This window comes from Herpailurus yagouaroundi, unplaced genomic scaffold (genome assembly GCF_014898765.1).
Source record: "Herpailurus yagouaroundi ecotype Mexico unplaced genomic scaffold, PumYag 160, whole genome shotgun sequence".
NCBI classification, from domain to species: Eukaryota; Metazoa; Chordata; class Mammalia; order Carnivora; family Felidae; genus Herpailurus; species Herpailurus yagouaroundi.
In genome coordinates, this window is record NW_024412401.1 from 23,988,568 (window position 1) to 24,015,800 (window position 27,233).

General features: G+C 46.4%; 1 protein-coding gene and 1 pseudogene across 3 annotated transcripts in view; both read right to left on the reverse strand.

The window, feature by feature from the left end:
- Nucleotides 1-3,684: 3,684 nt before the first annotated feature.
- Nucleotides 3,685-27,233, reverse strand: part of TRIM14 (tripartite motif containing 14) — a 28,979-nt gene continuing 5,430 nt past the window's right edge. For all 3 annotated transcript variants that reach the window (XM_040481782.1, XM_040481783.1, XM_040481785.1), the window contains exons 3-6: nucleotides 16,660-16,893; nucleotides 11,979-12,141; nucleotides 7,799-7,891; nucleotides 3,685-4,602 (exon numbers count right to left, since the gene is read on the reverse strand). In XM_040481782.1, coding sequence (XP_040337716.1) covers nucleotides 4,067-4,602; nucleotides 7,799-7,891; nucleotides 11,979-12,141; nucleotides 16,660-16,893 — 1,026 coding nt within the window. In that variant the 3' untranslated portion in view covers nucleotides 3,685-4,066. The remainder of the gene's footprint in view (nucleotides 4,603-7,798; nucleotides 7,892-11,978; nucleotides 12,142-16,659; nucleotides 16,894-27,233) is intronic.
- On the reverse strand, nucleotides 9,181-10,642 carry LOC121034715 (40S ribosomal protein S3a-like; annotated as a pseudogene).

The following is a 27,233-nucleotide window of genomic DNA, read 5'->3' on the forward strand; positions in this document are numbered from 1 at the left end:
TTCTCCCTATAAGCAGCCTTGAGAAGATCATCAATGTTTCCGATTCCATAACCTTTTCCTCTACAGCAGCAGAGAAGGTGACATTTAGGCAAATATCTGAGACTTTCCTAGCAAGAAGAGACATGGGATGGTAGTAGAGGGATATTCCGGGGCCTGGAAACAGGATGTGGGTCTGGGAGGGAGGGAGGGATGGGCCTGACTTGGGCTCTAGCTGAGAATGTGGAGCATCTAGTTTCCAACAGGGACCCAGTCAGTTGCCTCTAGGTCCTGGCAGACATTCGGAGTGTTAAAAGGGTGGCCCAGGAAGCTCTGTAAACGTCAGCTGGATTTCCCTCAGAGCAGGAACCAGTAAGGCTCAGACCTGGAAGAGCCACTGAGGTCATGAGTCTTAACTCTGCCTTTTGTGTGGAGGACTGGATCGCGTGTTGGAGAGAGTTGCGGGGGGGGGGGGGGTGTCTGGAACACACTTCCTGTTGGGACACGTAGAAAAGATAATCACCTGTGTGTGACATGGGTGGGTAGACTCGGCGTGCCAAGTAGAGGGTAGAGGGACCACGCTGTGTACCCTCTGCTAGGCTGACATCACAGTCACTGCTCCCTGACAGAGTGGAATCGCAGAAACAAGAGATGCAGTAGGCAAGGAAGGGTCCCCGAAATCTCTAAATATTAGTGACCACAGGTGGCATCAATGTGAAGATGAAAGATGCCAAAAGCGACATGGTATTTTCTTGGATAGAATAGCTGGAAAGTAGGACTTGTTTGTACATAGGGAAGAATTTCATAAGTTATCTTCAGAAGTGGTGAACTCCCCATCCCTGGCACTATTGAACCTGGGACCAGCGGAGCTGACTCCCACAAAAAAGTTGTGGAGGGGACGTGAGGTGAGTGAGGCCCTGTCCAGGCCTAGGTGCTGTGTACTTGAGGCAGCACGAACTCCCAATGAAGAGCATGGTTACAAGGTACAGTATTCATCTTTATTAAGACAAATCACATAATAGAAAATTAAGGTCATTTAAAAATATCTGCAGGCAGTTTGCTGTATTAAGAAATTTCTGATGGGGCGCCTGGGTGACTTAGTTAAGCATCCGACTTCAGCTCAGGTCATGATCTCATGGTCTGTGAGTTCGAGCCTCGTGTCGGGCTCCGTGCTGACAGCTCAGAGCCTGGAGCCTGCTTCGGATTCTGTGTCTCGTTCTCTCTCTGCCCCTCCCCTGCTCACGCCTCTGTCTCTTCTCTTTCTCAAAAGTAAAAACATTAAAAAAAATTTTTTTTTTTTAATTTCTGCAAGTTCATATCTGAGAGAGATTTAGGTAAGTGACTTTATAGTCATAGACCCCAAGGAAGCTTTAGTCCTGTATGAGGAATAGTCAGGGAGGTTCCTGCTACTGCCGGATGGCTGCTGGGAGCTTCTGTTGCCCCCACACTATGCCAGGCACGACAGGAATTCCACTGGGGATGCTAATGGGTCCTGACATGGTCCAGTGCTGTATGGTTTTTAAAGCAAGTTCAAAACTGTTGGCTCTTTTGAGCCTCCCAGCACTAGGCAGGGTCATTACTCCCATTTTACAAATGATCCTCTGAGAGGTAAAACGACTAGCCTAAGGTCACTAGATTGTGTAACAAAACTGCAGTTTTCTGGCTAGTGCAAGTCTTGATACAGAGTAGGCGTTTGAGAAGAGCCAGTTTTTGTCCTTTATAATGCAGCTCTGTCTCTGATACATGAATTCCAAACTCTCAAGTTCCTCTCTGGGTGCAGGACCTCATCTCAGCCCAAGGAAAATAATCCAAAGCTAGGCCCACGTCCCACAGAGTAACTAGGCCAAAGCCAAGTATCACAGGCAAAACAGGCGGGAGCGAGCAGGCATTGGCCAGAGACTAGCTGTGTTCACCCAGAGAGTATGGCCTGATGGACCTGAGCATAGACCCTCAACTCCACCACTGGCTGTGTGACCTTGGGCAAGTTACTCACTCTGTATTCTCAATTTTGCCATGTGTAGAATTGGGGTAACTTTCCACCTCCTAGGGATGATGTAAGGATCAAATGAGTTAATAGTCGTAAAGCATCAGAACCGTGCCTGACAAAATAGCAGGTGCTGTTAGTGCTTGGCCCTGGCCGCCATGGGTCTGGGAATGTCTTTGCAGGGAGAGACACAGTATATCCATCTCCTTCTGTCAGGAATGCCCTGTCAGAATTCAGATCTGGCTCATCCCCAGTAGAATTCTTTTTTCAGGATTCCTGGAGCAATGTGCTTAGACATTCTGCTGTTTATCCAGCTAGTGTCTTAAGTGATTTAGTTAGAACTGAAGGCACTCTTAAGGTTCCTTCTGCCTTGTATCCTACTTATATTTCATTGCCCTATATGAAAGTGGCATTTTTAGGTCAGAAACTGTTAGAAATTGTCAGTTTTATGTGGTTCAAGCTAATTAATACCCTGAAACCGTAAGTAGGTTTCACCTTTGCATTTTCTTCACTCTGCCACTGCCCTCTTGCCAAGCACCTAAGAAGACACTTTAACACAGGATGGTTTCAAAACCATCTAGGGAATTGGACAAATAATGATGCTAAGTCTTCAGAGCTGAGGCACAGACCCAAGAAAGATGCTTTTCCCTTCCTGTTAGAGAAGCTGGCCTGTGAGGTCCTGCTGGTTTGGCCTTCTCTATTTCTGTCACTTCTCTTTTGGAAAGTGGTTCTCTGGGTTCTCTGGGTTTCCGTGGCAACACCTGGAACTGAGGGGCCTGAGGAGCATGGGGATGTCTGGACTGTCCAAACCTTACTTTCAGCTCCTCTTCTTTTGGTTCCAAGACAGTTGGGAAAACTGCCTATGGTTGCTAAGCAGCAGTCACCTGCTGGTTTTCTTCCCAACATCCCCTGAGGAATGAATAAGCAGTAAAATCTCTCAGATCAAGAGCTGGGACAGGGACCAAGTAAGACACTTGCCTGGGGGCTGGAGCGGGGCATGGCCCAGCCCTTAATCACCGAGGGGGACTTTAAGCAACGTTCTTTCAGGACCTTAGTCTCCCCACATGTACAGTGAGGTCAGGCTGGGTGGTTCATGTGGACTTCTCAGCTCAACTGCTGAGTCAATGATAGCTGGCTGCTGGTCATTGCCTGCCTGGGAGGAACGGAACATTCTGAACTTTTCAGGGTGGGGAGAGTGTAGGACACAGCTGCCCTTGGGAAACTTCCAATCTAGTTGGAAAGCAAGGTCCCAGACTTGTGGTTCTAATAGTAAGAGAGATTCCTGTGGCTTGGGGAGAGACTTCCTGGGGCAGTTAAGCCAGGGGAAGCCTGAAACAGGCAAAGGAAGATGAAGGGGCTTTTCTGCCTAAATGAGTGTATGGGGCCAGTAGCAGAGGGCAAAGCTCTAATTGGAGGGTCTCTGAAAAGAGCCGTAGAAGCCAGATGAGGCATAAAAAAGTTCTGGGCATACTAGAAAGGCCTTGAATGCTAAGGGGAAGTGCCTGCTTTTCTCCCTGTAGTCCTTAGGAACCTCCTGGTAGTTCTAAGGTTAAGCGAAGTTTAGGCACATGCCTCTGGCCTTACAGTGGAGGATGAGGACGGGAGAGGTTTCAGGCCATGAGGTGTTAAGATGCTCCTGCAGCTGCTCTGAAGGTAAGTGACATGGATAAGCTGAAGCAGAGTGGAGAGGAGGCAGATCAAAGGGGCATTGAGGGAGAAAGAGCTGGATGACTCTCACATATTTATTGTGCGCCTACTAAGTGCCAGGTATTGCTGACTGCTGAATGAGGGAGAGGTCCGAGGCCGAAGATAATGTATTCTGACAAGGTCAGGATGCTTAGGGCTCACGTGTGGGTGGCACCCGGACTAAAAGCAGTGTAGTGTAAGTGCCCTGGTGGTGGGAAGGTCCGAGGAGACAGTCCCGGCAGAGGATCTGTGTGTGGGGCATGTTTGAAACCAACCTAGGAGAGGAGACCTTCAAAGCACCTGTGCATGACTGGCGGGGGAGATGATAGGCGTGCTTAGGGAGCAGGCAGACCAGCGGCATCGAGGTCGGGTGACACCAGAGCGGCCGAAGGCCTAGGGCAGCCACTCCAGTCTCAGCCCCTAGGGCAGCCTGGAGATGCTGATGGCCCCTTCCCAGAGCCGCAGGGCCGGGTAGAGCGGCTCCTGGAAAGTGGCGCGGAAGGTGTGCAGGTGGCTCATGCCGCCAGACACGTCGTAGAAGGCGAGGACGCCGGCCTCGTAATCCAGGAAAACACCGAGACGGTCGGGGTCGTCGCGGGGCCGCAGTCGGCTGCGCTGGCCGTCGTGGAAGGCCCAGTACTCGAGGTCGTAGCGCTTGAGACACCAGGACTGGCGATTGCAGCCGAGGCGGGCGGCGGCCGAGGCCCCGCAGCGCCGCAGGGAGGCGTAGGCCGCGCCCACCCACCAGCCGACGCCCGCCTCCTGCACGTCCACTTCCCAGTAGTGGCGTCCGGCGGCGAAGCAGTCGCGACCCAGCACCTGCCACAGCTTGTCAAAGCGCAGCTCGGGCGTGGGTCCCAGGCGGCCCAGCAGTCCACAGCGCACCGTCAGGCGGTCGGCGGACAGGCGCAGGCGTGCGTGCATGGTGTCCGGCTCCAGAGTGGGCGTGCGCGCGTCTGCAGGGGGCGGGGACACAGGGGCGACACGTAGTGGGAGGGGCAGCGCGGTGCCCCGACCCGGCAACCGACCAGGCTCGCACCCGCAGCCCAGATTGGGAATCACCAAAAGATAAATGAAAAACCACCCTTGTAACCCTGCCTGCCTCTGGGGAGGTGGCTGGGCCACAAGTGAAGGAGTGAAAATGTCACTGAATTTTGTACCATCCATGGAATTTGTTGCTGATGTCTAAAAATTTTAAAATCCTATCCCTTGTAACACGGGTGTATATCCTTCCAGTTTTTATCTTGCCATTTTATAGTTTTTCTTAACATTATCATGCCATACATGCTCTTGGGTAATCTTTTTATAATTTATTGACATACTTAAGGACATTTTACCCTGTCAAATAATATTCTTTCATCAGAGCACTTTAATGGCAACCCTAAGATTTTGATGTATTGGATGTATTATAATTTAACCTATCCCTCCCCCTTTTCCATATTTAGGCTTTAAAAAAAGCTTCTGAAAATATTAATTACATCTTTATGTATCTGATTATTTCTTTAGGCTACATTCCTAAAAGAGGAATTGCTGGGTCAACATGGATAATTTTGCTTTTAAGGACTTTGGTAAATACTGCCAGATTGTGTTCCAGAAATGTGGTGCTAACTTAAATCCCCAATAATCGTTCTCAGTGCATTATACCACATATGCAGACATGCAGTGAAAAAAACAAAGTCTATGTGGTAGGATACATAGATGTTCCAGCTTTACTAGATACTGCCAAATTGTTTTCTTAGTAAAGTTCTGGAGTTTCCTGTAGTGAGGTTTTTGCAAGTCTTTTGTTAGATTTATTCCTGTTTTTAAAAAGTGTTACTGAAAATAATATTTTTAAAAATTCAGTTTCTAGGGGCGCCTGGGTGGCTCAGTCAGTTAAGCGTCCAACTTCAGCTCAGGTCATGATCTCACAGTCCGAGTTCGAGCCTTGCGTCGGGCTCTGTGCTGACAGCTCAGAGCCTGGAGCCTGCTTCAGATTCTGTGTCTCGCTCTCTCTCTGCCCCTCCCCTGCTCATGCTCTGTCTCTGTCTCAAAAATAAATAAAAACATTAAAAAATTTTAATTCAGTTTCTAGGGGCGCCTGGGTGGCTCAGTCAGTTAAGCATCTGATGGCTCAGGTTCATGAGATCGAGCCAACACTGCTTGGGATTCTCTCTCTCCCTCCTTCTCTGACCCTCCCCTGTTCATGCTCTCTACTCTCTCTGTCTCTCAAAATAAATAAATAACCTTAAAAAAAAGAAAAACATTCATTTTCTAATTGTTTACTGCCAATATATAGATATATGATTTTTGTATAATGATATTACATCCAACAGTTATTCTAAATACACTTAGTAGTAATTGTAATTTACCTTTTGATTATTTTAGATTTTCTGTAATCATGTCATCTGTGAATAATGATCTTTTTTCCTTCCTTTTCCAATCCTTATAGCTTTCGTTTCTTTTTCTTACCTCAAGGCACTGTCTAGGACATCTAGAATAATGTTGCATAGAAGTGGTTATAGTAGGCATCCTTTTCTCCCCCTCCTGGGTAAATACCCAACAGAAATGCATACATAACGTGCATCAAAAGACATGCACGGGAATGTTCATAGCAACATCATTCACTACAGGCTAAACCGGAAATAATCCAAAATGTCCTTCAACAGTGCTATATTCATACACTGGAATACTAAATACAGTAGTGAAAATGAACAAACTACTACTCTGCACAATAATATGGATAAATCTCCCAAATGTTATGTTGAGTGACAGAAGACACAAAAAAGTACAGTTTGAATGATCTAGTTATATCAAGGTCAAAGACAGGCAAAACTAACCTACAGTGTCAGAAATCAGGAGAGTAGTTAACCCTTCGGGAGTAGTGAATAGAAGGCCACAAAAAGGGTGCCTGGGTGGCTCAGTCAGTAAGTGTCAGTTTGGTTCAGGTCATGGTCTCTCGGTTAGGTTCTTGAGATTGAGCCCCCCCCCGTCCTCCCGCCCCCCCACCGTCAGTCTGTGCACTGACAGCGGGGAGCCAGAGTCTTGGAAGAGCCTGCTTGGGATTCTCTCTGCCTCTCTCTCTGCCCCTCCCCCACTCTTGCACACAGGTGTGTGAGCTCACATGCTCTCTTTCTCTCTCTCAAAATAAACTTAAAAAAGGCCACATGAGGAAGGCTTCTGGGGAGCTGGAAATTTCCATTTCTTGGTCCGAAGGAGGTTATAGAGTGTTTACTTTTTAAAAATAATTGAGCGGCACCCCTTTGACTTTTGTGCTTTTCTTTATGTATATTTCAAAGTTTACTTTAAAAAGTACATGCCCAGTAATTCCCCTTTTGAGAAATTTACTCCTATAGAATAATCCAAAAATGAGCTAAGGTGTATCCATTCAATTATTCATTAATGCAGCTAACATGTATTAAGAGTGTTTATTATAGCATTGTTCATAGAAATGAAAATATAAAGCAGCCTAAATGCACAGCATTATGAATTGGTTAAATATAGCATATTCATTCAATGGAATACTATGCATCCTTTAAAAATAAAGATGATATTTAAATCTATTGAAACAAAACTGTTCAAGCTACACTGTTAAATAAAAAATTTACAAAAGAGTATCATATGATCCCAGTTAAAAAAATCTGTACACGTGTGCTTTTAAAATGTCTGAAAAAATGTATGCCAAAATATTAATAGCATTTATCTTTGGGGAAGCAACGGTTTTCTTTTTTGTGTAACTGTAATTTCTAATTTTCTGTAAGAAGCATGCATTACCTGTATAATTTTTTTAAGGGAACAGAGATTTTCACAACATATCCATAAATGAAAACAGGTTACAAAACAGTAGGTATAGTTGATACCATGTTTGTAAAAAACAATATATTAAATATATCCTTGTATGTATATATAAATAAACCAAAAAAAGCTAACAGGGCAAATAATACTAGTAGTTATCTATGAGAAAGTGATGGTCTTTAAAAAATTGTTTTTGTTTTCTAATTTTTCTACAATGAGTATGTATTATTTCTGTATTTAAAAACTAATAATAAAGGTTAAAAAACCCCAAGTTGGGTCTGTTAGGAAAAAAGGGGGGCCTCTATTTCTAGGACCCCCTGTCTCCCCTCCCACGCACCCAGCCCTCTCCACCCTCTCTTCGCTCCCACTCCTGGGGCTTACATTTTAGGAAGAGTGATCGCTCTGGTGAGGGGCTTGTTTTCAACAAGGAAACTAGCTTGGTGCTGGAGGAGCCTGAGAGCTGGCAGTTCAGGTCTGTAACAGATTGTGAGAAATGAGTGCCTGGTGCTCATCTAAGCAAGAGCAAACTACAAAACATACTAAAAATATTACAAAACTGGAGAGTCGCATAATCTCTCCCAAGAACCACATACAAATGTAAGCAGTTAATGCAAATTCAGGAATTTGCAACAGGAATACTCTAGGATAATACTTGGATCTAAGGAGAAGTGTACTTCTGAGGGTGGGAAGTGAATTCGGGCCAGGGTGAATGAGCCCTGAACCTGGGGAAGAGAACACAGGATCAAGGATGATCACGAGAATCAACTATGTGTTCAAATAGTTGAGAATGGGGCGACCACATGGCGGAAATGCAAATTCCAGGATAAGATGGAAAACAAGAAATGAAGTCATCAGAAAGGTCATGTGGTGTCTCATTTGAGTGGGAGGGGGTTCAGGAGGAAACCCGAGCCATGGTCCCTGTCTTCAACAGTTCTGTCAGGTAAATGAGGTGCGCTCACTTGAGCTACCAGCCAAGGCACAGAGGGAAGAGAGGTGAATCAAGGGAGACATCGTGGAGGAGGAAGCACCTTAGCTGGCCCTTAAAGGATCAGGAAGATTTGGACATCCAGAAAAAAGGATAGGAGGCTTTCCCAACAAGAGGGTACAGCAGGAGCACAGACATTAATTAAAGGCAGGTGCTAGGAGTGGCATGTAAACAGCAGGGAGCCACGGAAGGCATCTATGGGTAGACAGAAGCAGAATTTCCAGAGATCTCTCTGGTGGGGGATAGATGGGGCAGGGTGAGCATGGAGGCAGAGGCCCTGCTAGGAGGCTTGGGCCTGAAGTGGGGCAATCGGGATGGAAGAGGGGGCTGGGTTAAGGAAATCTGCAATGGCAGAAGTGCCAGGCTTAACTGTTTACTGGGAGTAGACTGGAGTCAAGCAGCAGCAGACTGGGGGGAAGATGCTGGGTTCTTTTTTTTTTTTTTTTTTTTAAAGTAGACTTCATGCCCAGTGCAGAGCCCAACATGGGGCTTGGACTCACGACTCTAAGATCAAGACCTGAGCTGAGACTAAGAGGCGCACACTTAACCGACTGAGCCACCCAGGTGCCCCAAGATGCTGGATTCTGTTCGGCCCTGTGAAGCCTACAGTGTCTGTGGAAAATACAGAGGGGGGGGGGGGGTGGGGCACCGGAAGGGCAGTGGTGCTGCAAGACCCCTGTCTCCTTGTGTCCTTCCTGGGAGAGCACCTCTCAGTATTACTTGTGATCATGAGAGTGATGATCTCATTTGGAGGTCGGTGAGGGGTGATGGCCTGGAGGAAGCAAGGTGGGGGGCGGGAATCAGAACACAGACCCTGGGGTCAGAGTCTGTTTGAATTCTGCCTCTACCACCTACCAGCTATGCAAGGTAAGGGTAATCAGTTAACCTCTCTGAGCCTCAGCTCCCTCATCTGTAAAATGGAAATAATAAAGGCATCCCCCACTCCCCCTCCCTGCCCCGACCCTGACACGATAGTGGTGAGGAGTTGCTGGATTTATCTGTAAAATGCTCAGAACAATGCCTGGTACGGAGCAAGCGTTATCATGGACTCAGCAGGCAACACTGGTTCTTTGGGAATGGGCCACTGAGAATGTAAATGTGAACTGTATTTGGGGTCCATCTGAGTAACATCTTGTGGTGGTTGGGGACATACCAGTGCCCACTTGCTGAAAACTGACAAGCCCAAAGATTCCTAAAACTGACCGCTAAGATTCTTTTTTTTCCTTTTTTTCATATTTGGCTATTTATTATTCTTTTTAAACATTTAGATATATTGACTGCTACAATTCTGACATGTGGTTTTATTTTTAATTGATTTCATCTTAAAATGTTTTCAAAATTCCAGTGGAAGTTATGAGCAAAGAGAACATCATCTATAGATTTAAAATCTGCTTTAACAAACCAGCTTGGAAAATCAAACAACAAAACACTACCGCTCAGCCTTGCTACACACTTCACAGTGTCCCAAACAGGCTGCAGCCTTCTCTTGACTCAGTTTGAAATGCCTTTCCCTGTTTTCTCCCACTCTGGAAGCCTTAGTGGTTCATCAAGGCCCAGCTGATGTGCCACCTCCTTCAAGAGGGCTTCCTGGTTTTCCACCAGAATCACTCTCTCCTTCCTCTGGGTGCTGCTACCTCCTGTGTCTCTGTTACTCACCCATGAGGTTGGCTGGCACTGTAGCCAGGGCTTGGCCTCCCCTCTGTCCGTTTCCCGGAGGGGGCTGAATGGGTGCTTGTAGCACTTCCTCTCGCCCTTTCCTCTCCTAATCTCCTGCCACTGCCCTGCCAGGCCCCATTTGACCAGGTGGCATCCGACTTCCTCCACTTCATCACGCAGTTTCTGCCCTGAATGTCCTCAGTAGTTGGCCTCAATTTTCTAAATTTAATTTCATCATTCTGCAACAAAAGCTCAATTCAAACATGCAACCCGTGAGGCCACCAGATGCGATTTTGGTTCCTTGAGTTCTCGTGACCTGCGTTTTGCCACTATTTCTTACAGTGAACATAGCTGGTGCTTTCACATCACACCGATCATCCTGAGAAAATGCATCAACCACTTTCTTCTTGGCTCCCCTTCTGTCATCCTACATCAGGTGTTTGTTCTTGCAAACTACCATGGTGTTGCTCAGAGAACCAAAAGGGCCATTGCCTGCAATTCTAAATGCTCCTCCTTCCCATCTCAGAAAAGGGCAACTTTCTTCTCCCAATTGCTCAGACCAAAGTCCTTGGAGTCTCCTTGGTTTCTCTCTCTCTGTCTCTCTCTCTCTTCTTCCCTCCTCGCACCCACATTCACTCCTGTTGACCCCTTTGCTGTTCCTTCAACATGCCAAACTACTCTTTATTGTGCCTCAGGACACTTGCACTTGTGTCTCCCTCTGCCCCAAAAGAACTTTCCCTCAGATGGACCGACTACAGCAACAATAATAGCTAATGCTTACATACTGCTTATTATGCCTGAGCACGGTTCTAAGCAGCTTATGTATGAGATGTTAATTCTTACACAACCCTATGAGAGGGGACTTTATTATTCTCTCCGTTGATGTGGAAACAGAGGCACAGAAAACTTAGGTGCCTTGCCCAAGAAAGGAGGCTTAGGAAGTGGTGGACCTGGGATAGGTACCCAGGCAGCCTGGCTCCAGAGTCCACGCATGTAACCACTACACTGAACTTCAGCCCTTCAGACCTGCAGAGCTTGCTGGGGACTTCCTTCGGCCATCTTGCATATCCCCTTCCCAGAGATGCCTTCTCCACTTCGCCATAAGAAATAGCTCCTCCTCCTAGTCACCCAGTGTTCTCCTCACCCTGCTGTATTTTTCTTCAGAGCACTTACCGCTGACATACTGTTCTACGTGACTTTCTCCCAGAACAATGAACACCATAAAGGTAAGACCTTTGTTTTGTACCCTGCCATTGCTAACAGAGAAAAGGGGCTCAGTAAATGTTCTGAGTGAATCATAAGAACAGAGGTAAATGAATGGAAAAAAGGTATTTCTGAGCATCTGCTTTATACCAGGCCCTTCAGGGACCTCAGAGCAGGACTCGTAGTGGTTCTTGCCTTTGCGGCATTTATGAGGGGCAGGGAGAGGTTCATGGATCCAGCTCACGCACAGCCCCAGGCAGGAGATCGGCCAGGGCCTGGAGGGGGGAAAGGCAGAGGGGGAGATGGCCAGCAGAGCCAGCCCAGGCTGGTGTGGAAAGGACTCCCAGGTGAGCGCCCTGGGCTCACTGCAGGGATGGTGGGACTTGGCTAGACAGAGCAAGGGGAGGAGGGAGAGTTGGCTACTCCAGCAGGGAGCCCAAAGCAGGCAAATATAAAGTGTGACAGAATCCCGGGAGTGACTCAGGGGCAGAAGCACAGCGGTATACTTGTGAGAGGCAGGACAGGGTCTCAGAAAGGGAAGGAGGTGAAATCTGAAGGGTGGGTGGGGCCTAGGCCCAGGAGTCCTTGACCGCCCAGCCAAGGGCCTCTGTGTGGAAAAGGTATGACTGAGATCACCATTTGGGTCTTTGCCGTTGTCTCTGGGTAAAAGGGCACTAGGGGAGTTAAGGACACAAGGCTGGCCATGCAGCGACTTACTTTCCTTGAGGCGAACGTCCAGTGGTGTCTGTAACATGCTCTGCATGGCCTCCACGAGGCCCTTGAAGAAGCTCTTGGCGGGCTCGAAGGACAGGGGCACGGGGTAGCACAGCTCTCCCAGGCTCATCTGCTGCTGCATCTGCTGCTCAGCGGCCACGTACTCCTGCCAGGATGGGCGGGGGTCAGGGCGGCTCTGGGAACTGTGGGTGCTGCCCCAGCCTCCACCGCTGCACCCCGGAACAAACCCAGGCCAGCAAGTACAGGCCCTACCCTGCCCCAGCAACTGGGACCAGCCCAGGCTGGGCCCCCGGGAACAGAGCTCTGAAGAGACCACACAGCCGGCCCCAGGGCGGCAGACACGCAGAGGTCCAGTTTTCGGGCCTACACTGTTGATTTCTTCCTCCCCTCCATGTTCACTGAGCTTTACTCTGTGCTAGGCGTTCGGGGCAGAGGAAGGAGGGAGGCTGGCTGATTGCACCTGCCCTTAAGTTGCTCACCGCCTTGCAAGGGACCCTGAAGCTTTACAGACACTGCGACGGGCCTGCTGGAGGTACAAGGGAACAAAAGGGATGAGGGGCCAGTTTTTCTGGGGAAAGAGCCCTTTGGGCATGTCCAAAGGAGGGAGCAAGAAACCATGTTCCAAGAAGGAAGCCAAGGACCCTGAAAGTTCAGCCGGAATGCCAGCTGAGGGGGAGGGCCCACCACTGGGGGGACCTGACCTGTTTTCTGCCTGGACTTCACCCTTTAAATAGCCTTCCTATGTTAAGTGTTGCTTTCCAAGGTAGAAGTTAGAAAACTCCCTCTCCCAGCCTTCTTTGCACCTAGGTGCAGGCCTGTGACCGATCTAAGGCCTGGATGTGGAAGTGACCATGAGGCAGTGGCAGCAGCATGTAGCTGTCAGGGACAGCAGGGCTGAAGGCTTCAGGGGCAGTGCCTGGGTCAGTGGCCCAGCAGAGACGCAGCGGGGTCTATGCTGGAGCACCCCCGTGCTGTGGCCTGGACTTTCCTCCTGTCACCTGGTCTTCATCCTAACTTTCAGGCCCTCCTGGAGATCCTGTGACCTGCCAAATACCCGTTCTTTCATAAACTCCTTTCCTGCTTGAAACGGCTACAGTGGACTCTCTTGTTGGCAGGTAGGAGCCCACTTTGCGCTCTTTCAAGGGCTGTCCTGGGCAAGGAGTGCCTTGAGTGAGCAGGCCCTGGTTAGTGGGCGGTGCTGCTCAGGGCAAGATGGGCAGATGGACGCCTCAGGAGGGAGCACGGCCTGGCCCTCTGCCGTTAGGCTAACAGCAAAACCACCAGGCAGGATGGTGGACCTCAGGAGAACCTCAGGTCAGGAGGCTGGTCCTAGGCCCTGTGCAGCCTAGGGGGTGCCAGTCTGGACTCTATCCGCATTTGGTGGGGAAGAAGGTAACTGTGGGGAACCAGGCCTAAGGTCACTCCCAGGAATACAGCTGGCCAGGGAGTCAGAGCACTAACATGGGGGCCAGGGGGCCATTCTGCAACAGGAGGGTGGCTCAGAGGGAAGATGGGTGGAATGGGATGGGGGAGAGAGGGTGAAGGACAAATGCCACCACCTGGTACCTCCAGCTCCAGCATCTAGCACAAGGTGTGACACATAGTAGGTTCTCGGTAAATATTTATGATAGAATAAGGAATGGAATTGAGCACACTTGCTTCTCAGCTTTGCCAACTCAGGCAACAGCTCTCTAACCACCCATCCATCTTCCTTCCTTCCTTCCTTCCTTCCTTCCTTCCTTCCTCCCTCCCTCCCTCCCTCCCTCCTTCCCTCCCTCCCTCCCTTCCTTCTTTCCTCCCTCCCCTCCTTCCCTCCTTCCTCCCTTCTTTCCTCCCTCCCTCCCTCCCTCCCTTCCTTCCTTCCTCCCTTCCCTCCTTCCCTCCCTCCCTTCAATATTTTACTTGTTTTTGAGAGAGCACAAGAGTGGGGGGCAGAGAGAGAGAGAGGGACAGAGAATCCAAAGCAGTCTCTGCGCTGCCAGCAGCAAGCCTGATGTGGGGCTTGAACTCACGAACCATGAGATCATGACCTGGGGCGAAGTCAGACGCTCAACCAACTGAGCGTCCTATCTTTCGAGCAGAGGCTGGGCATCATCTTGCATCTCCCCCCCTCCCCCACCACTTCCAATCACCAATCCCGTTGCATCTCTCAAACCTGCCTGCCTCTTCCCATCCTGACACCCTTCCACTGGCCCAGGCCACCTCAGTCCATCCTCCACTCTGTCACCAAAGTGACCTTCCAAAAGCATTAAACCAACCAGGTCGTTCCCCAGTTCACAACACTCCTCACGTATCTTTACAGGACAGTCTAAACCGCATGACCCGGCACATATGGCCCTTGGCTAACTAGCCCTGGCTTCCTGGTCCAGCTGCATCTCCCAACACCCCCTCCTCCCTCGTATCCCTGCCCGGCTGAACCCCCGCTGCTGCCCAGCCTGCCAGGCTCTCACATGCACATGATTCCTTCCTGTCTGGGATGTCCTCTCTGCTCTGTCCCTCTGTATATCCCCAGTGGCCTCTCCTCATGCTCCCACACTGAGCTCCACTGTCACCTTCCCTTAGAAGTCTTCCCTGACCCCCATACAGAATTGGACATTTCTTGGACATACTTTTGATAGCTTACTTGGGCTGCATTGTAAATAAACGTTTCTGAGTATGTCTCCTGACCCATGAGCTCTTAATGTCAAGCAGGGGCCTGGTGTGAACAGGTTGCTCAGTATGTATTTGATGAATACGTGAATGAGCAAATAGAAGGGAGGATGACAAATGACGAATAGCAGTAGTTCTGGCACCAGAGAATAAAGAAAGAAGATGGCAAAGCCCTGAAACTGTATCTATGATAAAAGAATGGGGCGCCTGGGTGGCTCAGTCGCTTGGGCGTCCGACTTTGGCTCAGGTCATGATCTCACGATCCGTGAGTTCGAGCCCCGCGTCGGGCTCTGTGCTGACGGCTCAGAGCCTGGAGCCTGTTTCCGATTCTGTGTCTCCCTCTCTCTGACCCTCCCCCGTTCATGCTCTGTCTCTCTCTGTCTCAAAAATGAATAAATGTTAAAAAATTTTTTTTTATTTATTTTTTTATTTTTTTTTCAATGTTTTTATTTATTTTTGGGACAGAGAGAGACAGAGCATGAACGGGGGAGGGGCAGAGAGAGAGGGAGACACAGAATCGGAAACAGGCTCCAGGCTCTGAGCCGTCAGCCCAGAGCCCGACGCGGGGCTCGAACTCACGGACCGCGAGATCGTGACCTGGCTGAAGTCGGACGCTTAACCGACTGCGCCACCCAGGCACCCCCCAAAAAAAAAATTTTTTTTAAAGAGAAACATTCTTCTCCACAGAAGCATCCTTTTGTGTTAGATATCCCTACAAAGTACCATTATTTAAAAAACAAACAAATGTACCCCACTGTGCATCTAGCCCCTCTTAAGGCATAATATCCACTGTGCCTAGGAAAGCACCTCACCCAGAATTTTTCTTAGATTTAGTTTTTTGCTAGCTAACAATGACACACGGAAGCCAAACTGACCAAGGCCACATAAAGGCACAAGACTAGAAATATTTGACAGGGACTGGCTTAACTGGTTTTGTACTGAATGATTGATTTGTCTGTCTTATTTTCCAGCCACAGTCTAATCTGTGATTACACTCCAGGACACCTTTAGTTATGCCTTGCCTTCTCCCACAAGCCTGTAAAGAATCTCATGAAGGCTATCTAATACTGTAAGATTTTCCTTTATAATCAGGAAAATTAGGTGAAGAGAACGCCAGGATAAGAACATAAGCTGGAAGCCAGAGTGAGACGAGGAACAAGATGTATGCCACCAAGTCTTAGCCAAGCTGTTTGAAACATATTTAGCTCTGAGATTCCCAGAAGCCTTGGCAAGGAAGGAAACAGGAAGAGTTCCACGAGGAGGAAAGCAATCCAAGCACACTGGAGGCTGCATGGGAGCACTGGCGCGAGAAGGAAGTTTCTTCCGTGGTTCCTTGAAAACATGAACATCACTCACAACAACATGTGTTCACTAATACAGCAATGAATCACAGGGGCTATTTCTTAGACTCTCCCTCGGTATAAGGGAAGAGTCTCCAACAAAGCCCAGTGGCCAAGGAGTAGGATCCTTCTCTTCCCTTTGAGCAAACTGTGATTCACCTCGTGGAGCCTGCTCAGGAGCTGAAAGGATACCTGCCCTTCCAGGAGGGGGAGGGTCTCTAATAAGACTCTACAGGCAGAGGGCCAGGCAGTGGGGCCTCATGGCTCTGCAGTCAGGCAGACCTGGGCTCTGATCACAGCTCTGCCACCTACCAGCTGTGTGACCTCAGACAAGTCACTTCACCCTCCCTGAGCCTCAATTTCTCATTCATAAAATGGGGTGAGAATATCCACGTTGCAGACTTCTAGTAAATATTAGAGCTAAGATACACAAAGTGATGGGAACATAAAGCCTCTCCCCTGCCCCCAAATGGTGGCTGTTAATGTTATTTAATTAGTCCAGGATGTATACACTGTTCCTAACAAAGCATATTTTCTTCCCACTGGTGTAGGGGCAAGAAAACTTGCGTGCTGATTCTCTGTGTATTTACTTGGAGTGTAAATACTGTGTTCCAGTGACCAACGTGAAATGCTGGTGGCAGGGATCCACCGTGAGGGCAGAAATTCAGCATTACCTGCAGCAGCTGGACAGGACTGGGCTCCTGGCTGATCCTCCAGACCCTGCTGGAGAGTTTGTTCATGATGTCTATTTGCTCTCCACAAGACTCGATTTGCTCCCTGTACACCTGGAGGGTAAGCTGCATGTTTTTATCAATGAATTTCTTTGCCAGCACTTCCTCTTCATCAAGTAGCAATCTGAGTTCAGTGAATTTTCCCGTCAGCCAGGTTTTACTCGACTCTGCATGAGCCTAAAAAGAAACCAGTTACAGATGACATCATTGCCAACCAGGAAATCCGGAATAGTCAACATGAAAAAAATTGTAACTTCTAAAACGTGAGTTCAGCAAGGTGGCTGGGCAAGTAGAAGATCAGCTTGTTAAAACTCAAGCTTTCCAAAGTGCCAGCTTTCACCAATTGGAAAATGCATGGGGAAATAAAGATGGTCAGGGAAAAAAAAATAGGACAACACCTAAAAGTCAACCTAACAAAAATTGTAATGACCTACATAAAGAGAAGAATAAAACTGTATTGGAAGACATTTAAAAAACAAAACAAAACACCAAACCTCTGAATGTGTAGAACAAAAAACCATGATCTGTGGCTAGAGATGCTACTTGTCTCCAAATTGGTCTACAAATTCACTGTAATCCCAAAGTCTTAATTAACAATGCAGATTAAACAAGTATTAAATTATGGTAGGGAAGAATAAGCACAAGAAAAGCCAAAAATTTTTAAAAAGATCAATGAAGGATGAGCTGCCTTATTAAATATGAACACAAGGGTGCCTGGGTGGCTCAGCAGGTTAGGTGGTCCGACTTCCACTCAAGTCAAGATCTCACAGTTCATAGATTCAAGCCCCGTGTCAGGCTCTGTGCTGACAGCTCGGAGCCTGAGGCCTAGTTCAGATTCTTTGTCTCCCTTCCCCACTTGTGCTCTCTCTCTCTCTCAAAAATAAATAAAAACATTAAAACAATTTTTTAAAAAAGTGAAAATTTTCCTAAGAGGAAAGGTTCTGTACAACCACATGACAAGTAACAAACTACACAGGTTTATTATCCATAACTTATAGTAAAAAAAAGAAATCATTTGATTGAAAATGGACCAAATACATGCCAGTGCCAATAACTGTATGAAGAGGTACTCAGCCTCTCAAACAATCAAGGAAGTGAGCAATGTAAGCAGAAAATATTTTCTGGCCATCAGACTGGAGGAATCTTAACTGATGGACAATAGCAGAGTCTGAAATGGTGTGGGGAGTAGGCACTCACATACATGGTGGGTGGTAGCATCTGTTGGCAATGCACTTTTAGGGCAATGTGACAATATCCATATATTTTTTTTTATTTATATATGAAATTTATTGTCAAATTGGTTTCCATACAACACCCAGTGCTCATCCCAAAAGGTGCCCTCCTCAATACCCATCACCCACCCTCTCCTCCCTCCCACCCCCCATCAACCCTTAGCTTGTTCTCAGTTCTCAACAGTCTCTTATGCTTTGGCTCTCTCCCACTCTAACCTCTTTTTTTTTTTTTCCTTCCCCTCCCCCATGGGTTCCTGTTAAGTTTCTCAGGATCCACATAAGAGTGAAACCATATGGTATCTGTCTTTCTCTGTATGGCTTATTTCACTTAGCATCACACTCTCCAGTTCCATCCACGTTGCTACAAAAGGCCATATTTCATTTTTTCTCATTGCCATGTAGTATTCCATTGTGTATATAAACCACAATTTCTTTATCCATTCATCAGTTGATGGACATTTAGGCTCTTTCCATAATTTGGCTATTGTTGAGAGTGCTGCTATGAACATTGGGGTACAAGTGCCCCTATGCATCAGTACTCCTGTGTCCCTTGGATAAATTCCTAGCAGTGCTATTGCTGGGTCATAGGGTAGGTCTATTTTTAATTTTCTGAGGAACCTCCACACTGCTTTCCAGAGCGGCTGCACCAATTTGCATTCCCACCAACAGTGCAAGAGGGTTCCCGTTTCTCCACATCCTCTCCAGCATCTATAGTCTCCTGATTTGTTCATTTTGGCCACTCTGACTGGCGTGAGGTGATACCTGAGTGTGGTTTTGATTTGTATTTCCCTGATAAGGAGCGACGCTGAACATCTTTTCATGTGCCTGTTGGCCATCCGGATGTCTTCTTTAGAGAAGTGTCTATTCATGTTTTCTGCCCATTTCTTCACTGGGTTATTTGCTTTTCGGGTGTGGAGTTTGGTGAGCTCTTTATAGATTTTGGATACTAGCCCTTTGTCCGATATGTCATTTGCAAATATCTTTTCCCATTCCGTTGGTTGCCTTTTCGTTTTGTTGGTTGTTTCCTTTGCTGTGCAGAAGCTTTTTATCTTCATAAGGTCCCAGTAATTCACTTTTGCTTTTAATTCCCTTGCCTTTGGGGATGTGTCGAGTAAGAGATTGCTACGGCTGAGGTCAGAGAGGTCTTTTCCTGCTTTCTCCTCTAAGGTTTTGATGGTTTCCTGTCTCACATTCAGGTCCTTTATCCATTTTGAGTTTACTTTTGTGAATGGTGTGAGAAAGTGGTCTAGTTTCAACCTTCTGCATGTTGCTGTCCAGTTCTCCCAGCACCATTTGTTAAAGAGACGGTCTTTTTTCCATTGGATGTTCTTTCCTGCTTTGTCAAAGATGAGTTGGCCATACGTTTGTGGGTCTAGTTCTGGGGTTTCTATTCTATTCCATTGGTCTGTGTGTCTGTTTTTGTGCCAATACCATGCTGTCTTGATGATGACAGCTTTGTAGTAGAGGCTAAAGTCTGGGATTGTGATGCCTCCTGCTTTGGTCTTCTTCAAAATTACTTTGGCTATTCGGGGCCTTTTGTGGTTCCATATGAATTTTAGGATTGCTTGTTCTAGTTTCGAGAAGAATGCTGGTGCAATTTTGATTGGGATTGCATTGAATGTGTCGATAGCTTTGGGTAGTATTGACATTTTGACAATATTTATTCTTCCAATCCATGAGCAGGGAATGTCTTTCCATTTCTTTAAATCTTCTTCAATTACCTTCATAAGCTTTCTATAGTTTTCAGCATACAGATCCTTTACATCTTTGGTTAGATTTATTCCTAGGTATTTTATGCTTCTTGGTGCAATTGTGAATGGGATCAGTTTCTTTATTTGTCTTTCTGTTGCTTCATTGTTAGTGTATAAGAATGCAACTGATTTCTGTACATTGATTTTGTATCCTGCAACTTTGCTGAATTCATGTATCAGATCTAGCAGACTTTTGGTGGAGTCTATCGGATTTTCCATGTATAATATCACGTCATCTGCAAAAAGCGAAAGCTTGACTTCATCTTTGCCAATTTTGATGCCTTTGATTTCCTTTTGTTGTCTGATTGCTGATGCTAGAACTTCCAGCACTATGTTAAACAACAGCGGTGAGAGTGGGCATCCCTGTCGTGTTCCTGATCTCAGGGAAAAAGCTCTCAGTTTTTCCCCATTGAGGATGATGTTAGCTGTGGGCTTTTCATAAATGGCTTTTATGATCTTTAAGTATGTTCCTTCTATCCCGACTTTCTCAAGGGTTTTTATTAAGAAAGGGTGCTGGATTTTGTCAAAGGCCTTTTCTGCATCGATTGACAGGATCATATGGTTTTTCTCTTTTTTTTTGTTAATGTGATGTATCACGTTGATTGATTTGCGAATGTTGAACCAGCCCTGCATCCCAGGAATGAATCCCACTTGATCATGGTGAATAATTCTTTTTATATGCCATTGAATTCGATTTGCTAGTATCTTATTGAGAATTTTTGCATCCATATTCATCAGGGATATTGGACTGTAGTTCTCTTTTTTTACTGGGTCTCTGTCTGGTTTAGGAATCAAAGTAATACTGGCTTCATAGAATGAGTCTGGAAGTTTTCCTTCCCTTTCTATTTCTTGGAATAGCTTGAGAAGGATAGGTATTATCTCTGCTTTAAACGTCTGGTAGAACTCCCCTGGGAAGCCATCTGGTCCTGGACTCTTATTTGTTGGGAGAATTTTGATAACCGATTCAATTTCTTCGCTGGTGATGGGTCTGTTCAAGCTTTCTATTTCCTCCTGATTGAGTTTTGGAAGAGTGTGGGTGTTCAGGAATTTGTCCATTTCTTCCAGGTTGTCCAATTTGTTGGCATATAATTTTTCATAGTATTCCCTGATAATTGTTTGTATCTCTGAGGGATTGGTTGTAATAATTCCATTTTCATTCATGATTTTACCTATTTGGGTCATCTCCCGTTTCTTTTTGAGAAGCCTGGCTAGAGGTTTGTCAATTTTGTTTATTTTTTCAAAAAACCAACTCTTGGTTTCGTTGATCTGCTCTACAGTTTTTTTAGATTCTATATTGTTTATTTCTGCTCTGATCTTTATTATTTCTCTTCTTCTGCTGGGTTTAGGCTGCCTTTGCTGTTCTGCTTCTATTTCCTTTAGGTGTGCTGTTAGATTTTGTATTTGGGATTTTTCTTGTTTCTTGAGATAGGCCTGGATTGCAATGTATTTTCCTCTCAGGACTGCAATATCCATATTTTAAATGCATATGTCCTTTGATGCAGCAATTCCTCTTGCAGGAATTGATCCTAGAAAACATTTTCACATGTGCATGAAGGTTTGTGTACCAAGATGCTCATACAGCATTGTCGGTGATAAAGTTGGGCAAAGTTTTCATTTTGGGAAATACATGTATGTTTATTATACACATTATGAGGCATTCATGCAACGATAATATGTAGTGATTAAAAAGAATGCAGTGTTCTGATTCATGCTACAATTGGATGACCCGGGAAGATATGTTAAGTGAAATAAGCCAGACACAAAAGGACAAATATTGTATGATTTCCTTTCACAAAATATCTACAATACACCAGTTCACAGAGACAGGAAATAGATTAGAGTTTGCCAGGGGCTGTTGGGAAGGGAAGTATTGCTTATTGGTTAGAGTTTATATTTAAGATAGTGAAAACTTTTTGGAAACAGATAGTGGTTATGAGTGTACAACACTGTAAATGCAGTTAGTCCCACTGAATTTTACACTTAAAAATGGCTAAAATCATAACTTTTATGTTATGTATATTTTAACACACACACACACACACACACACACACACACACACACACCCTGCACAAAGAATTCAGGGGATCCATATGTCCTGGCACTGAAAACTCTCCAAGACACCACATGAAAAAGAGCAAGTTACACAATAATATATACAGGATGGTCCTATTTATATAAAAGATAACTAAATAAAAATTATATATGGATACAGGTATGCCTGCTTTCTGCAAGTCTGCGTTAGTCCACTTTGACCTTACGAAATCTACATTAGTGTGGTAATAGTTTTTGTCCCAAAAGTGAAAACGTTCTTCAGATTTCTTTTGGTTAGAAAACAGGCATTAATGTAGGTCTTTTGTAAAAGTGAAGTGGTTTTACTCAAACGTTTGAAAAGTGGGAGATGCTCTTTACTTTATGCCATTTCTACCTACAGAAGGTTTCACAGAACACTCTACTTTTGGATAGCAGGGGAAACCTGTATAGCCATCTATATGTCTGCAAGTGCATTCCAATGTCTGTTAGTTCTGGTCATGTTTGGGAAGAGGTGTGAAGATTAGGGGGATGGCGAAGAGGAACTCCCACTTTGTAGTTTCTATAGTTCTATACTATATTCTAATATACTATGATTAACATTTAAAAAAATGAATTGTACTAGTACAATTAAAAGATAAAACAGAAAATCATTAAAAAAAAAAATAAAAGCAAAACATAGGCCTCTTTCCTACACCCAACAGAATAGCGGCCCTTGGTACTTGGGGAGGCACCGGAGGTGGGGGGGATGCGGTGTGGACAGGCTCCCCGTGATGTCATGTTCTCTTAGTGGGGCAGGAACATGTGGTTTGGCATGATCTGTGGGATGAGTTCCTGAAGTCCCGTTTCCTATACAGTGCTCTAGGCAGTGGTTAGGTTCTGAGGCTAGCTTATACCAACCATATGCAACATAGGTTAAATTGCCATTGGGCTAGCCTGGGAATTAGCCTACACTTACAACAGGGTTTCTATGGGCCAGTGAACCTGGACACAAATATATCTCTACTGAATGACCCAAATGAAGGAAAGAAAATGTGTTCCAAACTCTTGATTTATAAACACATTTTGGAGGCAATGTAAGTAATTGGAAGACCTTTCTATAGAAACTAAGAGAGCAAATAATTTCCCGATGAAGCTATGCTCCAAGCAGTTTCTATAGCTCTAATTTTTTTTAAAGATTTTTTTATAAGTAATCTCCCATCCAACGTGGGGCTCGAACTTAAACCCCGAGATCAAGAGTCACATGCTCTAACAACTAAGCCAGCCAGATGCCCTCTACAACTCTACTTTATAAACACATTGTTATAACTCTCACTCCAGGAATAACTGTTTGAAAACATCCACAAGAAAACTTATTTTTTTATTTTTTAAAGTTTTTTTTTTAAGTTTATTTATTTATTTTGAAAGGGTGGGGAGGGGCACAGGGAGAGAGAATCCCAAGCAGGCTCTACACTGCCAGCATGGAGCCCAATGAGGGCCTAGAACTTGTGAACCACAAGATCATGACCTGAGCCAAAACCAAGAGTCAGATGCTTCACCAGTTGAACCACCGAGGCACCCCTCTATACGAAAACTTAAGGTGTAAGCAGATGAGGCTGATTATGCAAATGGTTAAAAAGAATTTGGCTCAGGTCATGATCCCAGGGCTGTGGGATTGAGCCCTGAGTCAGGCCCCGTGCCAAGTGTGGAGTCTGCTTGAGATTCTCTCTCTCCCTCTGCCCCTCTCCCCAACTCATGTTGTCTCTCTGGAAAAAAAAAAAAAAAAAAGAACAAGAGAGACAGAGTGAGAGAGAGAGACACACAAAGACTGGGAGGGAGAGGGAGAGAAGAAGCGGGAGGGAATTCTGGCAAGGAGATAAGGAAGTATGTGTCTGGTTTGGGCCACGTTGGTTCAAAGTGAAACTGTAGCTCGCACTGGAGCGGGTGGGGCTGGGTGAGCGCCTGACAGTCTAGTTGGGAAAGTAACAGGCTGGGGAGGGAAGGCACTCGGGCAGTGATGAAGCGCACTCATGGGAGGGTGGGGGATTTTGCACATGGAGTGCTGGCTGCTATGTGACTCCATCTCTGCCCAGGGCCCTGGAGGCCTGTCTGGGTCCCGTGGAGGGTGAGGAGCCTGTGAGGAAAACGGAAAGAGCTGTTTTGCTGATAATTCAGTAGGACTTTGGACAATGCTTCTATGGGCACCTGTCAGGGGCATCCCACTGGGGAAGGCAGGCGTGCTCTCCACCCCTGCCCTCTCCACTACGCCGTCCCGACCACTCTGATATGTGGCAGTGGCCTGCAGGAAGAAGCAGAGGGGAGGCCATGCTCAGCAGGGGTGGCAGAGACCGGTGGCATCGTCAGTGTCAACAGCAGCATGGCTGAGTCTACATCTTCCCGTTCCCTCTCTGGCAAAGGCCGCTTTCTGTCACATCACTGGTCCCCTGACCCTAATCTGTGGTTCAGGCTCTGCAGCTCTGTGGGTCACAGGGAAAGGCATAAAGCCAGGAATGGAGGCTGTTTATTTCCCTGCCCAGGGAGCCAGTCTAGGCCCATGTGACTCAGGTCCATTTCCTGTCCTTCCCCCAGCACTACTCCAGAGGGAGAGGGGCTGACTCCTGAATTTCCAGGATCTTCCTTCAGGCTGGGTCTGACCAATGGGAGGAGGGACTAGAAGGAGGCAAGAGAAGGCAGCAGCCAGGGTGTCCCTCCCACCAGGGTGGTTTTTCCACAAGAAGGTGTATTCCTGCATCCCTTCTACCCTCCAGCTTCCACAGGACAGGCCCACTCTGGTTCCAGTTCCTGCAAAGGTATCTTGGCCCCTGCCCCCGGTTATCCCATCTTTTCCCTTGGCCTTGCCAGCCAGATGTAAAGGTGCCTCCTGCTGATGCTACTGCCTCGCTGCCCCCTGGCTGGTTTCTCCACCTTTCCCACGCTGGCCTCCATTCCCTGCATTCATCCCCTCGCAGTGGCTTCTGTCTTCCTGGATGGGCCTTGATGGATACAGCTGTGGCCCCAGGTCCACCTCGGCCTTCCTGTGTGACTGGTGGTAAGTCACTTCTCTTCCTGGGCGGCCCCATCTCCAAGGGCCTTTCAGCTCTGGAAGTCTGTGCCCATCCTAACTTCCTACCTAGGTCTGGACGTGACAGACAGTAATCAAACTTAACTACATATTTATCTATATAGTATGTATATTTATATGCTCCCCCCTCCTTATAACGGTATCAAAAGTTCCCTGGAATAAAGTGGGAAGATTCAGAAAGAACATAAGCACTCCCATCCCTGTTGAGTTAGGGTAGCAGGTAAGTGTTGAGTTTTCCGTCCACCTGCAGGTACTGGCCCTCTGAGGAGCCACAAAGGGGAAGCAAACAGCCTACCAACAAGGATGTCAGAGAAAATCATTTAATGGGTGTTGGTTGAGGATTAATGAGGAAGGTCCTCTTGATTGTTCTCTGGGAAGAAGGGGTTAGTTGGGCGTGATCATTGGTTTGTAGACAATGGGCTTTGGACCGTGTATTAACTTTACTGTTTTTAGTTTGTTGACAAAGGTGTTTTATGGATTAACTTTCAGGTGAATGACCTTTTCCCTAGTAATTCTTCTAGGAAAGCAAGTACAGAGCGGCATGGTTTCCCTTGAGCTTTCTTCCACACACCACACTAGCCACAGTTCAGCAGAATGCCTGAGAGTCCTTATAAACATTTGTGCCTACTGAGCCAGACGAATCATTTCCAGGAATGCGTCTGAAGAGAATAAGTAAAAAATGTTCACTGCAGTGTTATTTTACATTAATGGAAAACTGGAAATGATCTAAATGTTCAACACTGGGGAAATGGCTTAATCATGGTAGATCCATATAATGGAATATACAGCCTCTGATACTGACATTGATAAAGAACTTTTAATGACACAGGGAAGTGTTATGATCTTAAGCAAAAACAAAAACCCCGTATGTAAAACGACATATAGTTTTGGTCAATAAGAGAGAAGGAGCTGATGTGGAAAATCCCCCTTCCTAGTTCAAAGACATAGAAATGCTGATAAAATGAGCACATTTTAAAATTCCACGACCAAGCTCAAAAACCAAATCCAGACCTACAAACAAACAACAAACAACAGAAACCCCTAGTTGCCCGAAACAAAGAGGGAACCTGCTGTAAGAGCTGCGCAGAAGCTGAGCTGAGTGACCCCAGGAAGGGCAGAGGAGCGTATGACAGCCACACCACACTGGGGGCCTGGTCGTCTCAGAGGATGCTCTGGGCACCTGTCACCTGCACCAAGTCAGGTGCACAGACAGCCCCTCCATCCAGGAATGAGGCACTGGGAAAACTCCACCCATTGGCCTGAGGAAGGGGCAAGGAATCTTCTCATCCATCAAGGGTCATGGGTGAAAAAGAGAGTCATCGGCAAAACACATAAACCAAACAACAGGCTTGTATTGAGAAGAATTCAAGTCCTAGTTCATACACCCTCAAAACTGCAAAATTCATATATAAAAACAGGTCTGTAACTACTGAAACTAATAAGAGTACATTGCAGATGCTCTGGCCTCAGGGCTCTGAAGGCGAGCTCCCACAACCCAGGGGTACAGGACACCATGCAAAACACCTACTGAGGGCAGCAAGGTGAAGATACAAATAGCAAACTACACAAGGAAACGAGCCAACGTGCCTTAGCTCCAAAGTGGGTATATGATATTAGCATTGTGTAGAGGATATGTCTCAAACTATATCAATGCGTATACATGTACAGAGAAAAAAATATCAAAATGTGAACAGTAGTTGGCTTGAAGTGTGGCTGAATCTTTAAAAATTCCAGTAAAATTAATGTACAGTGTTAAGTTAGTTTCAGGTACAATACAGTGATTCAACAATTCTATACATTACTCAGTGCTCATCAGTACAGGCATATTCTTAATCCCCCATCACCTAGTTAAGTATGGCTGAATTTTAAACCTCTGGGTTTTTTTTATGTCTATTTATTTGAGAGAGAGAGAGAGACAGAGACAGAGCGTGAGCGGGGAGGTGCAGAGAGAGAGAGAGACAGACAGAGACAGAGACAGAATTCAAAGCAGGCTCCAGGCTCTGAGCTGTCAGCACGGAGCCTGATGTGGGGCTTGAACCCAGGAACCGCGAGATCATGGCCTGAGCAGGAAGTCAGAACCTTAACTGAGCCATGCAGGAGCCCCTAAACCTCTGTTTCTTGACCAGCAATGGAAATATAAATGCCCCCAGGAGCCAGACTGGTAACACAGTGAGGGAGGTGCTCAGGTGGGGGCTGGGAGACTTGGAGACAGGTGTCCTTCCAGTGGGAGCACCTAATCAGCTCTGACAGCTCCCATGTAGGAGTGCAGGCATAGGACGGCCACATCTTCATACTTTTTTACATCTAAATTTTTATACAGATCAACCAATCAACCAATCAACCGTTTCAGCTTTAAAATGCTGACCACGGCGGCACCTGGGTGGCTCAGTTGGTTGAGTGTCTGACTTCGGCTCAGGTCATGATCTCATAGAGGATCCAGAAAT